This window comes from Juglans regia, chromosome 2 (genome assembly GCF_001411555.2).
Source record: "Juglans regia cultivar Chandler chromosome 2, Walnut 2.0, whole genome shotgun sequence".
Classification (NCBI taxonomy): Eukaryota; Viridiplantae; Streptophyta; class Magnoliopsida; order Fagales; family Juglandaceae; genus Juglans; species Juglans regia.
In genome coordinates this window covers 2,079,182-2,096,686 of record NC_049902.1, presented here as the reverse complement: position 1 = coordinate 2,096,686, position 17,505 = coordinate 2,079,182, and the positions used below count along the sequence as shown (strand labels likewise).

The 17,505-nt window shown below is 34.0% G+C and overlaps 1 protein-coding gene across 1 annotated transcript; it reads right to left on the bottom strand.

Annotated features, from left to right (window-relative positions):
• Positions 1-10,018: 10,018 nt before the first annotated feature.
• Positions 10,019-12,117, bottom strand: LOC108986005 (cytochrome P450 71A1-like). The gene is made up of 2 exons (XM_035687001.1): positions 11,102-12,117; positions 10,019-10,959 (listed from the first exon to the last, which is right to left on the bottom strand). Exons 1-2 carry the CDS (start codon positions 12,044-12,046, stop codon positions 10,345-10,347), a joined length of 1,560 nt encoding a protein of 519 aa, XP_035542894.1. The 5' UTR covers positions 12,047-12,117; the 3' UTR covers positions 10,019-10,344.
• Positions 12,118-17,505: the final 5,388 nt, after the last annotated feature.

Here is a 17,505-nt window from a genome sequence, read left to right as displayed (position 1 = left end):
TGTGTGGAGCCAATGTTCAAATAGACTACAGAAGTGTCACTTTTCACATAAGTCTATGCTGGAACTTATAGAGAAATTGTTGAAGTCTATGGAAGTTGAGGTGCTGCAGGAATTTGCATTAGTGGCAAGGAAGATATGGTGGAGAAGGAACAATCTCATTTTCAATAAAGAATATACACATCCTAATAACATGTGAAGGAAGAATGATACAATTTAGACGATATTTCTCCTGGCAAAAATTAACCATGGTTATCTACTTTTTTCGACAATATTTCTGATTTTAACTACGAGTTACGGAAAAGCTCTATTATTTCCTATTATTCCACATTCTCACCAAGATTAGGCAATTTGCGTGCAGCAATTGCGGCGAGCATTTTATAATCGAAAATGTTCTTTTTCAGCGTCATTTTTCTTGTAGTATAAGTGTGCACCAGCCCGTTTGCTCAAATCCACCGAAGGGCCTGTAACTTTACACTAGACTTTCCTGGCCTCTTTCTTTTCTCTTTCGACCAATTGAGTAACTGCGGTATACATGGTGGACTGTTGATCGATTGGGCTATTGTTGATTGAGGCAAGTACTCGGCCCTTAGTCTTTTAGCCATAAACTTAGCTAGTTTCGAGGAACATTAGATTTGCAATAAACGTTATAGATCCCCGGGCCCGTTTCATGTGTTTATTTTTCTTTCACTTGAAACCCTCAAGTTCTGGGTGGATTTAATTGGTCCGCAACTGAATCTTTATTTTCAGTATTTATCTCTGTCTCTTGGAGGTACGTAAGACCATCTTCATATTAAATAAAAATAATATGTGCAATCTAGGGCGTATATATGTGAGTCATGCATGCATGCACATTAAACCTAGTAATATAATAGAAATATCTTACACAAACATTTTAATTCCTATTGACTTTATAAATAATTATTCATAATATTGAATTAAAACATGACTCTACACCTCCTAGTTGATCTAATTAAACATACAATCTCTTTCACAATTCATATATACCATATGTTATCCTCGTGGACCATTTCCAAAGGTACGTGATCGAGGAGCCAGGGAATATTAGGAATTCTGTCGATAGGATCTCAGTGATAGGGTTTTATTTTATAATTATTTAAATAATATAATATTAATATTGCTACTGGCACTACAAGAAAACTGCTTATTTGTGACTAGTTATTTCCTGCCAAAATGACTATTTCCTATTAAATTGAGTCTGTTTTCATCGTAAATAGTCATTTTCGTCACAAATAATCCGTCACAAATGCCTGTTTTTCTTGTACTGTGGTCCATGGATCATGGGACATTAAAAAACTTGTATTTACATGTCGTTGAAACTTATGATAGCAAGGCAGGAATTAAAAAAGGGAAATGCTAGCTATTTTCCACTATAAATTTCGGCATCTCCAATCTCATGCATGCATGTGACCTGTTATTAATTAATTGCTAATTATATGGCTGACGCATGAAACTATTAAAAATGTGCTGCATTGAGAAAAATATGATTAAAAATTATATAATTAATGGCATGAAATATGCAGGAATATCGCGTGATCGATCCTCATCGAGATTTAAGTAAAACAATATTGACACTCACGCTGGCTACAAGAAAAATAAGAATTTATAATAGATTATTTACGACAATAACGACTATTTATGATAAAAATGGACTCATTTTGACATGAAATAATTATTTTTACTAGAAATAACTGATCACAATTAAATAATTTTCTTGTAGTTATATATATATATATTATGCATGTGCGCGCTCTTGATTATACCGACTGTCCTTTAATTTATTCCCATGATTAATTGTAGTACTGTTGAATGTAGACAAAAATCTTTATTTGGTCCCAAAAATTATATATATAAACAAAATCATATTGATCATGTTTATAAATATCATGACCTGATATTATTGCCGAGGATCGAAGAGGGCATCAGATCATATATATATATATAAAATGAATGATTGTCCGGCCGATCGAGATTAGGACAAATAGGCATTAATTAATCATAGGCTGCATAGTGATTCAATAATATCCCAATTGCGCTTACCAAGGAAGCTGTCATGTTGTGCCAGTGAACTAAAAGTCGCCAAAGGTTATAAGACGCAAGTACACTGTTAATTTAGAACAAGGGCTGGCGTAGCATTGAAGCATCGGTGCATATATATTACTGACTGATCTCAATAAAATTAATAAAAGTTAGCTGTAAACCAGTTTGCAACAAGCTCGAAAGTACTGCAGACTGCGCAGTGAGCTGCATGCAGGACCAGGAGGAGTGATAATATTTATATTATCTGGCATCTTCATAAAGGCATAATGGTACTACGCATTTTATCATCGTTATGATGAGCAGAATCGTACTTTATTGTGAGGATTACTGGGCTATGCTTCCTAGAAAGCGCAGTACGGAGAGAACGGTACTGTGGGACTGTGCGAGAGTACTGGTGAAGAATCTGAAGATTGCTGATGACTGGTAACTTTGTAGGGGATGGGGGTAGATTCGACACATACAATGATACAATGACTGGTACGCTAGCTTTGTTGAGTGTACACAAAATACATTTTTACAATACATTTTATAATAATATTATAAGATAAAGATATTTTTATAAAATTATTCTTCATTTAACATATTATTTTGAAATATATTGTGAAAAATATTTTGTATAAATCATTTTCTATTTAAATTTGCTTTGCCCCTTTTGAAACCGAGAGAATCTTGGAGAATAATACATGTATATTTTCTCTATGTATAAATTAAAATGTACAAATTTGGCCTATATATAATTGAATATGGCCAAAGTAAATAAGGAAATATAATAGAAAAGGAAATATTCTAATCTAGAGTAGGTATTACCATATTATTCTAAGAATATTAGGTATAAATATCTAAGATATATATATATATATATATATATATATATATATTTATAGACACACACACTAGCTAGCTACCAGCCCCTTTTAATAATACGTTTGAAAACACAGGGACATGATAAGAAACGAAACCCTAGGGATAAGAGGAGATTGACAGATTGACGGGTAGTTTCAGCTATCAGCTCTTGCCATGGTGGTTGCAGCAATGGTGGCTGCAATCATATATATGTCGAGAAAATGGCCAACTGTGAGAGCATTAAAAGGCTATATCCTTCTTAGAAAGTGCATGAAGAGAACGTATGGTGTGGGAGTATGCCAAACTTGTGAAGATTGCCGATGACTGGTAGCTTTAATGGGGATGGGGGTAGATTCAGGGCCGTTTGTTTTCAGAGATGAGATGAGATGAGTTGAGATTAAAGTTAAAAAGTTGAATAAAATATTATTAAAATATATTTTTTAATATTATTATTGTTTTGAGATTTAAAAAAGTTGAATTGTTTATTTTATTTTGTGTGGGAATTTAAGAAAGTTGTAATGATGAGGTGAGATGAGATGAGATGAGATGTTTTTAGAAAACAAACAAGCCCTCAAATTTGCTTTGCCCCTTCTTTTTTCTCAACAAATATTAATAGGTTTGAAAATACAAAGAAATGAGAAGAGACACAAAAGTAGGGACAAGAGGCCGAGATTGACAGATTGACGGGTAGTTTCATCTAGCACCTCTTGTCATGATGGTTGCAACTATGGCAAATGTTAAATTGATGAAAATAGTTAGATTTAATTATTTATATTATATTTTTAATAAAAAAAAAATTTGAGAAGAGACACAAAAGTACTAGGGATTAGAGGAGAATGACAGATTGACGGGTGGTTTCTTCTAGCAGCTTTTGTCATGATGGTTGCAACTATGGTAGTGTGAACCATATAAGTACCATTTGTGTCCCAAAAGGTTAAACTGATAAAAAGAATTATATTTAATTATTTGTCTCACGTCTAGGCTAAAATCCACTCAACAAGTAAGTTCAACACTAAAAATATTTAATTAAATTGATAGTGTTTTGAGCAATGTTTTAAAATTCTGTTTTGGTGATGGATTATTCCAGTTTAAATATTAGAATATTGAAATATTTCAGTACCGGTGCATTTTGTTGTACTGTTTTAAAATTATATATGTATATATATGTTTGTGTGTGGAAGAGTTGAAGATTCCTAAAATGAATATACATTTGAATTAACATTAAGAAACAAAAAGTAGAGGCATTGATGTCAAAAGATAATATTAAAAAAATACAAACTTGATATTTAAAGTTACAAAAAACTAATTATATTTATTAAAAGAGCCGAGAACTTATTAAAAATAATGAGATTTAGAAAATGATGAGACATATTTAAAGTTACAAAAAATTTAAATTATATAAATCCCTTTTAGATTTTAAAATAATTATATGAATGCCTACGTCTAGATTTGAGATTTATAAAAATGCCACCAAACAAAAGAAAATTAAAAAAAAAAGAAAAATTTTGCTTGCAACCGAGCTGCGGCATCCTCGCGTCATCGCGGTCCGACGTGGCAGTATGAGGAACGACGTCGTTCTAATATGAGAAGAGCAGTTTGCGTCCTTGCCCCCATCGAAGCGCTTCATCTAAGTTCCATTAAAATCCTTCTTCTTCTCCCCATTAAAACCTCCATCCCCATCGTCTTCTCCCCATCGAAAGTCCCATATTCGTCTTTTCCCTATCGAAGCCTCCATCATCTTCGTCTTCTCCATTAAAGTCGCCAGTTCACTAACATCAAATAGAACGTCTAAAATGAGAAATATGTATATGTGCAGGGGCAGGAGTTGACAAATATAATTTTTCGTACAAACCCAGTTCGCCAACATCAAATTTCTCGATTTTTAGGAACAAACATCAAGTTTCTTAAGAAGAATTTGAAAACCATCACTTTAGAATTTCTCGATCGTCCAATCGGATAATGATTTCTCACCTATACCACACAGATTCTTCCACAATCACAATAGAGAATTTCTCCTCACTTTTTCATTAAAAGCTTGCAGATTTCTTTAAAAAAACCACTCAAATCTTTTGAAAATGTATCTCAAAACATGAATTTTTTTTTTTATAAGTTCTGCAAAACAAGCTGGAATTAACACTAAAAAAATGGGTAAAACCATACTGGTACCCTATGATTCACACATGGAGATGACGCAGTGAGGAAGGAAACAGAGCTATGATTCACACATGGGAGACCCAAAAACGACGACGATGCAGTGAGGAACGGAGCTGTTCTTCATGTTTTCTTTTACTGTATTCATATGCTTTTCTTCATATGCTTTTCTCCCTTTTTTTTTGTTTTTTTTGTTTTTTTTATATATATATATATATATAAATATGCTCACGTGGCCAGCCGGTTGCCCAAAGGTTGTATGAGCCGGTGGTATATAGAAGAACTGAAAAAAAAATCCATTAAAACAGTCCAAAATGGAAAGATCGGAATTGGCCGAAAGGGGCGCCAAAACATGGAACAAAACAGAATGGCCATGTATAGTATTGTACTGGGTACTACATCGGAATGGAGAATTTCGGCCGTTCCATAACAGAACTCAAAGCTATGGTATATAGTCAGGATTCGAACTCAGGACCTCTATTTTAATATCATATAAAATCATCACTTGTTCTAAAAATTTAAGTCAATAAGAAGAAATAAATTTAATTATTTGTATTATATACATAGCTGCAATCATATGTGGAGAACAGGGCCCAAATTTGCTGAAGTGGGGAAGATGACTGGTAGCTTTGGTGGGGATGGGGTTAGGTTCATATTTGCTTTGCCGGCCCTTCTAACAATACGTTTGAGAACACAGAAATGAGAAGACCCAAAAGAGTAGGGCTAAGAGGAGATTGACAGATTGACGAATAGATTCAATTATTTGAATTATTTGTATTATATGTAGCTACAATCATATCATGTCGAGATCATGGCCCAACTGTAAGAGATCATTAAAAGGCTATGCTTCTTCGAAAGTGCTTGAAGAGATCAGTGTATGGCGTGGGACTGTGCCAAACTGGTGAAGATTGCCGATGACTGGTAGTTTAGGTGGGGATGGTGGTAGGTTCAAATTTGCTTGGCCCTTTCTAATATTACGTTTGAAAACACAAAGAAACGAGAAGAGACGAAAATGTAGGCATAAGAGGAGATTGCAGATTGAAGGGTAGTTTCAGCAGGCAGCTCCTGCCATGATGGCTGCAACTATGACAGTGTGAAATTACTATTTGTTTCAAAAATTAAATTTGATGAGAATATCTAGATTTAATTATCTATATTATATTCTTAACAACTTCTACTCACATATGGATTAAATTTTTTCTCAATAAATGTGCTCAATATATGAAATTTTTAATTAAATGGATGGAGGGCAAAATTAGAGTTCAAACTCAAGACTTGTGATGTATTTATATATCTGAAATTAACATTTGTCTCAAAAATTTAAACCGATAAAAATGAGAATGGGTTGATTTAATTCTTTTTATTATAATTTTAACAGGAAGATGCAATCATATGCTGAACATGGCCCAACTATAAGAGCATTAAAAGGCTATATATGCTTCTTATAGAATTAAAGTGTTTGAAGAGAACGTACGGTGTGCGTGGGAGTGTGCCAAACTGGTAAAGATTGCCGATGACTGGTAGCTTTGGTGGGGATGGGGTAGATTCAAATTTGCTTGGCCCCTTCTGATATTGCGTTTGAAAACACAAAGAGATGAGAAGAGACAAAAAATTAGTAGGGATAAGATCCGGAGACTGACAGATTGACGGGCAGTTTCAGCTAGCAGCTCTTGCCATGGTGCAGGTTGAGTAGCTGAGCCATTTCCACGCTAGTCACGTTGGTCCACAAAACCCATGCAGCTCATGTTCACTAATATATAATAAATCCTCCTCAAATGTATCAACGTCTCAGCTTTACGTTGTATGCTAAAAAGAATTAGTACGTAGAATAAGGAGCAGAATTGTTTATCATTATTTGGGAATCTTGAATATCTATCTATTGCATGCATACATGCACAGCTCACATGGACATATGTTAAGAGAACTGCACGCGAAGTACTGCTACTGTTATCTGGACACTAGTCTAGCTTCCGTTTGGTTATTAAATTTATATAAATTTAATTGATCAGTTTAGTCTAATTTTAAATTAAATTTAACATTTAAATATCTAACTCTTGAATTACTAAACTCATTTTAACTTAAAATCTCTTTACACGTGAAATTTATAATATTTTTTAATTCAATAATTATTTACGCATAATTAGACTTACAATCTTTTTTAACTTTTCATAAATACATATAAACTAATCTTAACATTTAAATACATTTAAACTCATTTTAAGTAAACCTTTTAAAATTTATTCAATTATCTCAATTAATTATTATTTATAAAAAAATTCAATTCATTTGAATTCAACTCAATGTCGAAATACATTCTTAATATTACGTACGAATACCAATGCTAGGTATAACAGAGTATGACGTACAATACTCTGTCCTCCTTTGACTATATTCACATTGGTAGTTGAAGCCAAACACATAAGACTTGCAATAGTTTGGCTAAAAGTTAAAGTTTAGGCTAAATTTAAAGTCAACGAAGATATTAATTCATATTAAATTATTCATCTTATAGGTAAAATAATAATATAATATTATATATTTTAATAATATTTCTTTATATATTTTATAAATACACTTTATATATTAATTAATAATTTAATTTTTAATTAATTAAAATTATTATTTTCCAACTATTTTTTTTATATCAACTTAATTATCTAACATAATATAGCATTGTTTACAAAAATATATTACCTAAAAAATCTAGATATAATATAGCATTGTTTACTAATGAAAGTTTTAAAAAGACTTAATAAAACCTTATTGATTATTTGTGAATAAAATATAAGTTTGATGGGTGCATGATCAGAAGTGACTCTCCTAACTTTTAAAATTACTTTAGAGTTACTGTAACTCAAAGTCTAAGTTAAAGTTTTTTAATTAGTCCATATTTGGCTAGTCCAATATTACCAGTGCTTTAAGTACACATGATACACATAGAATATCCTAATTACCCATCTTGGATCTAGTTTCGTCTTAAATATTTAATGCTCATCCCTCCTTTGGGAATTAAAGATTTGATATTGATTGCATTAAATATTCTTGATTTTTGATGTTTGAGATCAGAATATATTTGCGTAAATAATTAATATATACTTCTCGTCGTCATGATCACTGCAAAGGAGCTTACCATGCTGATCTTTATTTATAACCTGATCGAGAAATGGATCTATTTCTTCTTCTACATGAGAACAACGATCTACTAACCGCACAAAATAGACAGACTGGATTCTGTGTCCTATGACGTCGATCTAAGATATATAATTGTATGTAAAGAATATATATTTGAGATTATCACTGCATGCAGATGTGGTAAGTTGAGGATCAGGCTGCTCATGTTGATAATTTCTCCAGAAATCAACTCTCCGTTGAACCTTTATGTCTAATCCTTTATGTCTAATCCTTTATGCATTCTACAAGTCATACTTATTAATCCTAATTACGAGCTGGTTGCTCATGTTTCGAACAATGAAATATTCTTATATAATTAGTAATATATAATTAATAAGCGAGTGCTTGGTTTTGAGTTTGAAAGTTTATAAAGTATCTTTTTAACATTTTAAAAGCTCATTTATAGGAAAACTGCATGATATGCTTGGTAAATCCATACAAAGTGCTATAAACATCTAAAATAAATAAATCTAAAAATCTATTTTTTTAAAAGGCATCAAATTGAACAATTAATAAAGCTGATCGTCAATATTAGATTCTTTTAATAAAACTCTATAATAAAAAAAACTCTATTATGATCTACAGCAGTAGTGATCTTAAACAGACATTAAATTTCAAAATTGATGAAACTCATATCTTAGCTAGACTCAATATATACTTTCCTAAATATTTCTGAAACTGTACGTATAATGAAATTTCTTAAAGAGGTTTTATTTTATTGGTATTATGCATGTGGAAGAGGTGAAGCTCTTAGAAAATATGTTTGATCGAGTTCATAAATTTTGAGACATTATATATAATAATGTATAATCCTATGTGCCTTCTACAAGTCTTATATTAATTCCTAATTAAGGTAGTTAGTAGTACTGTTTCCAACGATGAAATACTCTTGGTATATTAAGTGTTTGTTTGGCTTTGAGTTTATTATAGGAAAAATGGTATGTTTAGAAAAAATATATAAAAAGTGCTTTAAGTTTCTAAAAAAACTAAAAACCTACTTTTAAAAAGTATCAAGTTGAATTTTTTTGTTGAAAAGCTCATCATGTAGATATTGTAAAAGATATCACAACTAACTATACAAGTGCTTCATTAAGGCGTATGTTTATCAACTTATAAGTAAACAACGATTCATTAATAGTAGATTTAAAAAAAAATGATGACACTCATATATATGTTAGATTGGCTATAACTTTCCTAATTAATATTTCAGAAATTACCGTAGAATGAGTTTTCCTGGAGGGATCTTATATAAATATATATATATATATATATATATATATATATATTGTGGAGATGTGACGCTCTTAACTATTTAAAGAGAAATGCTACTTATCATCCCATTGCACATATTAATATGTGATTTGTCGTTTTTGTTATTCTATTTAAATACATATATTTATATATCAATATATGTGCATTTAAATAGAATGACAAAAATGATAAATCACATATCGGTATGTGGTGTAAGAGATGATAAGTAGAATTTTTATAATTTAAAATATGTATGAGCAAGTTCATATAATTTGAGATATTCTTATTGGGGTTTGTAGAAGTAATGGACCTATTAGGAACAATTTGAAAATTGTTAATTATGGTTTTGCCTTTTTTATGCCCACTCAAAGAAGATGAATGATTAATTAGATTATAATATTAGTTTTTAAAGGATGAATATATAATTGTTTTCATATTTAAAACATGCATGCTTAAATTGAAAGTGATTATAAAGGTAATATTTCAAATATAACTACATAAATTCCAGAAATCTGGACCAATATCGATCGGAAGTACTAGAAGATCATGCAAGATAACTGGAGTAATAGGATTTTTTGGGCGGCAAAACCGCTAATAGTACATGAGAAAATAGAAATAGTAACTACGCAAACAGTGAGTTGCACGGAGCAGTACTAAGCAACCATACTATCTGCAGCTAGGATGGCAAAACAGACTACGTACTTATTAACATTATTGTCATACAATGATAAATTTTCTGCTCCTTATTGTGAAAACTCAAGGCAGAAAGTAAAAAGAGTACTGAAGCCCCCGGCCGTTCATTTATTTCGCCAGTAGTAACATGATTATGAGCACAACCCCGAATCTGATATTGATGCATGGATCGATCGATCAAGCTGAGTACAGCGTTGGTATCGCATAAAGATGATGTTTCTTAGGCACTGTGAGCCCGTAAATTTCATCCATGTCCAAGTCTTCCGGCTTTACATTATCACCAGGCAACCTCCAATCAAACCAACATAAGAGGTTGGCAATCAGATAATCAAGGGAAGCAGCAGCAAATGCCAATCCAGGGCATTTCCTTCTCCCTCCTCCAAATGGGTGGAATTCAAAATCTTGGCCTCTGAAATCAAATGGACTATTTATGAATCTCTCTGGGATGAACTCTTCCGGGTTCTCCCATACTGCCGGATCCCTATGGATTGCCCATGTATTCACAAATACAGTTGTTTTCGGTGGAATATCATAACCTGCGAATTTCACCGTTTTTGCTGTTTCTCGAGGTGTTAAAAGAGTAGTTGGTGGATGTAGCCTTAGAGATTCGTTGATAACACACTTCAGATAGTCCATTTTACTGATATCATCCAGATCCATTTGTGACTTCTTACCCACAATTCCTCTGATCTCATCTTGTGCTTTCTTCATGATCTTTGGGTTTTTTATGAGCTCCGCCATTATCCATTCCAAAGCTGTCGAAGTAGTGTCAGCTCCTCCTAAAAACATGTCCTGAAATTGTTGGAAAAGAAAACATTAGATGTGCGGGAGAGTGAATGAATATTGTAGACTATTTCACGCATATAATACATATATATATATATATATATATAGAGAGAGAGAGAGAGAGAGAGAGAGAGAGAGAGAGAGATACCAATAAAATTGCTTTGAGGTTATCTTTTGTGAAGGCAAAGTCGAGCATGCCATCCCTTTGAAGGTGGAGGAGAATATCAACGAAATCTTTCTTATTAGACTGAGCAACAACACCACTTTCCATTATAGTCTTGTGGTCTTCAATCACTTGATCAAAGAATGTATCTAATTCTTTGAAAGTGCCTTTCACACTGGATATGAATCCCGTAAGAACATCAACCCATGCCAAATAAGGGAAAAAATCACCCAAACAGAATTTCATCAATTGCACCATCACCTGTCTTGATAGTTGTCCAAAGGTCATCTTACCATCTTCTTCTTCAATCTTCTGTCCAAGTGTACTTCTAGAGATTATGTTGTCTGAGACTTCAATCAACATTTCGCTTAGATTAACAGGGGTTTGAGTAACGCATGCCTTCCGTATCTTATCTCCAAGTACGGCAATTTCTTCTTCCCTTATATGCTGGAATGATTGCACTCTTTTGATGCTCAAAAGTTCGAGGACACAGATTTTCTTAGCTTGCCTCCAATACTCACCATAGTGCGCGAACCCTATGTCTGTGCAACCATAGAGCAAGATTTTGGCTGCTGTGTTCTGAGGCCGGTTTGCGAAATCAATATCTTGCGCCTTCATCAATTGTCTGGCCATATCTACAGATGAAACCACAAGGGTGTTGACATGGCCCAACTCTAAGAGCATGACAGGGCCATACTTCTTAGAAAGTGCTCGAAGAGATCGGTGTGGAAGTGAGCCAAATTGGTGAAGATTGCCAATGATTGGTAGCTTTGGTGGGGATGGGGGTAAATGATATTTGGGTTTGCCTCTTCTAAGAAGTTTGAAAATAAAAAGAATTGAGAAGAGGCAGAAAAGTAGAGAAAAGAGGGAATTCATGGGTAATTCGTATAGCTCTTGCCACATTCGTTGCAACCATTGTAGCTGAGCCATTTCCTCTCTTAAGTGTGTTGCACTATACTGAACTACGTACCCAGCAGCTCTTTCGTTGTATATATAGAGAGCTGAGTGCGGGCATTTACATCATGTCACGTGGTATATATGTTGATGACGATGTGCCAGCTACCATTATTCAACGCTTCACCTAACACAGTTAGTTAAAACCAGGTGGTTGTATACCTGTGTGCTCTGATTTTTACGAATCTGGCCTCTGATTCTGTCTCTAATTAACACTCTTTGGCATCCGCGCGCTCCATTCTGATCGACTCAGTAAAATTGGAGCCCTTGCATCTGCATCTTTCTTTTTGATGTGTGGATTATTTACCATTTAAGGGTTTTTTTTAAGCATTTCATCTTCGCATCTTCATCTTCGCATCCCTAGAAATTTAATTTTTAGGGACATGATAAATCCTTTTCGAACTAGACTTTTTGGGACAAAATCAAGCATCCCAAGAAAGAAATTTGTTTGGATGTACTGAAATCCATTCAAACAGTATTGTAATTTACGTTCGAATGCTGAGTTAATTGTTCGAATAATAGTTCTGGCAGGAAAGCACAAAAAATTGTGGCAGGAGAAAGTCAGAAACCGTTCGAATGCTATATTTATTGATTCGAACATATTTTTTAGTGGGAAGATATAAATAATTCTGGTGGGATGGTTGCTATACTGTTCGAATGGTAATTTTAAGTTCGAACGTATTTATAAACCATTCGAATACAAAATACCGGAGTTTGAACGGAAGCATAATCTATGTAAATTTAATTATAGAAATTTATTGGAAGAAATTCAGTTATTTATTGAAATAATTAGCATTTTGAAAAGATGACAAGTTTACCTATATGAATTAATTATTATTTATGGTAAATTAAAATATGCTACATATGTCGTTCTAGAAATTTTATAGAATTAATTTAAAAATTTTATATGTCAAATAGTAAGTAAAATAAGAAAATTGATTTTTGATAAGAAATAAGCTAACTATATTTAACAAATAAAAATGATATAGTAATAAAGTGACAATGTTCGACAAAAAACAAAAAGACAGAGAGGTAAGTAAAACTATTGTCTCAGACTATCCGGTCCTCCTAGATCACAATAATGCGTCCCTCAATCTCTTGCAGTCGAATCATGATGGGCGCCATGATCATCTCCATGTCCTGGATCAAAAGTGTGCGATGCTCCTCGAGTATCGATCACATCTCCTGGGTAGTAGCCCCTGCAACCTCTCTATCAAAACAGGCATCCCTAGAAGCTGGTTCATGCTTCGTGCCACTACCTTGTGCCATTGTAACATTAACGCGTGCCTTCCGCAAGTGACCATCTCTCTTACTAAAAGCTAGTGATCTCTTTAAAGGGCCCGATTTGTGGTTATCGCCGCTCTGTCATTAACACTTCAACTCCCGAATCAACTAGGAGGTTAGAGAGAATCAATGCATACGGTATACTACCTCCAGTCGAATACCATGGCTTAAATCAGATGCACATGAGAAAGTATAGAGGTAGATCAATCGGCTTTTCTTGTGCTATTTGTAACATAAATTGAGCTCGTTCGATGCTGAAGTCAGTCTTATGTTTCCTCGGATCAATATTATGAGATACAATCAAATTCAACATACAAAAGCAATCAACCTGTTTGATTACCTTGCTGCCATCAAACGGAGGAGCCAAATCGTGATGCATCAACTGGAGAATCTCATCGTGCATTGGACCGTCGTCTGCTGGAGTCTCATCCTCGCTGGCATCTTCACCATCTGTCATTGCAGCTGCTTGTTGTGTAGGGTATGCACCAAAGTCACGAGGGATGCCAATAAAGTCAGCTATACTGTCTACTGATATAGTAATAGTCACACCCCGAATAACGAACGAGAATGAATCCTCATTAGGATCTATTTGACCCATAGACCAATAAAACTCTATGACCATATCAGGATAGGCCACCCCTTGCCGTTGAAAAATTGGGTCCCATCCTCTATTACTAATAGAAAATAGGCTTATTCCATCTCAAACAAAATCGCAGAAGTCTTCTATACTTATCTTCCGCTCAACCAAGATCGGCCTCCTCGGATGATCACTAGCTTCACCGCTAGGTTAACCCTCCCTCCCACGTTTTCTTTCAACATTGGCCATTAATTCACTGTTTGAAAACAAAATGAATATAAATAAAATGACAAGTTGTAAAAGGACAATTATATATTTTTTTTTTCTGACCATTGTTGAAAGAACCAGGTAGACTATTCGAACTACAAAGAATATTGTACAAACATAATTGAACACAATTCGAACGATTTATGTTCATTCAAACAAAACAGAATTACTGTTCGAATGGACTATACACATTCAAACAAATAAACATACATTTCTCTTGTTGAACTTAACGTTCGAACATGTTTATAAATTTGAACATTCCTCAAGCAAGTTCGAACTAATTATTTATGTTCGACCAAAAACCAAGTTGTTCGAACAAAAGTAAAGCGCTTGAACACTGCCTTCATTCGAAGAGGCTCAAATAAATTCATCTCGTTCAAATTAAATTTTCATGACGCCTGAACAGATACCCGACTGTTCAAATAGATTTTTTTCCTTTTCAAACAGTATATTGGGAAGAAACTGTTTTGTCACAAAAAAAATTCCGTTCAAACGGGTTTGAATGGGTCAGCCACATTTCATCCCTAAAAGTATCTTTTTGAGATGAAAAAAATTTCGTTTCCCAATACTTTTTGAGACAGATGTTTTGAGATGAATTTTTGTTTGTCTCTAATTTTATTTTGGGACGAAATTTTGGTCTTTTGGGATGAAATTTTTCGTCCTAAAAAATATATTTTCTTGTAGTGAATATCACAACCTTAGCTTAAGTTATGTTTGGTTGCTGTGATCACTACAACACAATTGCTTTTTAGTGACGGTTGGGAAATTGTGACAGTCCCTAGACCGTCACTAAAAGGCATTTTTTGTGACAGTTTTTGGAAACCGTCACTAAAGATAGAATGAGATTTTTTTACATTCGAACGTATGAGAAATATGCGTTCGAACGTCACATATACGTTCGAACGTTATGTCTGTTTACGTTGAAACGTAAAATGTTTTGGCGCAACCGTTCGAATGTTATTAATTTTACGTTCGATCGTAAAATGTTTGCACCAATGTTCGAACGTTAAGTAATAACATTCGAACGTTCATTGTAAATTTAAATTAAATGACTTTAATTTAAAAATTATGTATTTTTATTGTGCATAATTTGTGAACAAGTCTAAAAAATTGAATTGTATATATTTATATATACACACTTTGTAATATATAAGTATATATTATTGATTTATATATATTTGAAATGCAGTGATTTAGTATTAAAGTTGAAAACTATAACATCAAAGAAGATTAAAAATTGAAATGAAAAAAGGATAAAAATATTCCATAATATTTTTCGTTACAAATATTAAAAATAAAATACAAAAATTGATAGAACGTAGTAAACAACAGTCAGATGATAACGTTATCCGCAAAAGTCGAACTCCGTACTTCCTCAGTCAAGGTATCAACCTTGTCGTTGAGGATAGTTACACGATGGGTGAGTTCGGCAACAGACGCCGATATAGCCTCGAGCGATCGATCGATCTTATGATCAATATGCGCAGTCAGCTGTGAGATGACCGCATCAACCCAAGCAGGCCGCACATCTCCTGCAGATGTACTCGGCGTATGCTGACTACTACTCCCGACATGACCTGGCTCAGGCTGCGTCGGAGGAACTAGATCCTCTACAGGGGGTGGCTGACGTCCCCTCGCCTGTCCAATGCTACGCCGATGCGTGGTCATGTCGAGGGGGCTCATCTGATCTTTGACCCGCTCCTCTGGCTGGGTCGGCACTCCCCGTGCAAGTAATAGTCGGCTGATGAGGACACCATATGGGAGATTATCCGTGGAGACGATGCTCGCCTCGTAACGGATCCTCTCAAAAATGTGCAGTGGCAAATCTATAGGATCTCCACGTGCCACTCGTATCAAAAATTGTGCCCGAAGCCGACTAAATATGGTTTTATGAGCCACAGGATCAACATTTGTTGCAACAATAAGGTGCAACATGCGGAAGAAATGCAGCAGATGGTTCTGGTTGAAGGCGTTCTTCCGCTCGATCTGCATGCGATCCCTCCCGGTGAGGATGTAGAAATCTTCGTCTCGGTCATCATCCCGAGCCTCGACGCCAGTATCCTCATCCTCTGACTGGCCTGCATCATCGGCTGATGCTGGCTCACATCCCCGGCCAGTAGATGATGCAGAAGTGCCTACATCCTCACGGGGTGTTGAGTGTGTAAATGTCTGAGCACCTCGATGAATCCCGAGGTGCTCGCCGATGACATCTGCCGATACCTCAATGGAAACACCGCGTACAGTCACGGTGTGAGAGGATGCATCCGGAGGCATGTCACACATCCCCATATAGAATTCTTGAACCATTGAGGGGTATACCTTCCCCCTCAATGTGCAGATATTTCCCCAGCCTCTACTGAGGAAAACATCTCTTAGGTTCGTCTGCTGCCAACAGAGTTCGTCGAACTCATTAATTAAGACCTCTCTCTCTACCATAACAGTACGAGCTCCGATACGGGCAGTGTCCGACGTGGCTCCTTCCCTCCCTCGTTTTCGTGTATGCAGTGGAAGAGCCATATCCTGAAAATAGAAAAGGAAAAAAAAATTATTTAGAATAATGCATTTTTTTGTATTAATTTTAAGATGCTCTGGATTAACGTTCGAACGTTTTATCTTTAACGTTCGAACGTTAAAGATAAAAACGTTCGGACGTTAACTTATACGTTCGCACGTAAAATAATGTAAATAAATTTACGTTCAAACGTAAAACAAATACGTTCGAATGTACAGATGTACGTTCGAACTTAAGCAGTAAACAAATACGTTCGAATTTAAGTTCGAACGTATTTGTTTTACGTGTGAACGTAAATATGAACGTCCGAACGTCGAAGCATGAATAATGTAGAAAATCACTACGTTCGTATTTGACCCACTTTTTTTTTTAAAAAAAATTTGTGAGCTTTTAAATTTCAATTTTCTCAACATTACAATCTAAATTAATTAAACTTTTGATTATAACAAGAAATACAACTAAATAAAACAAGTAACATAATAACATGCATTCAAAAATTAAAAAGAAAGTCCTATTGCAATAGAAACGACGCCGTATTGTATAGTAGTATACTAACTAATATAAATCTATTTTATATATTATATATATATGAAAATTTATAAAAAAAAATATATGATATATATTATTATATATGAATATTAAAAAAAAAGCACCGAAATATTAATAATAAACTAATATACTTGATATATATATATATTAAATCTCTAATCTCTTATACTTGATATATATATTATATAAATATTAGTTATACTAATAATTATATTAGTATTAGTTATAGTGATTTAGTATAATTAT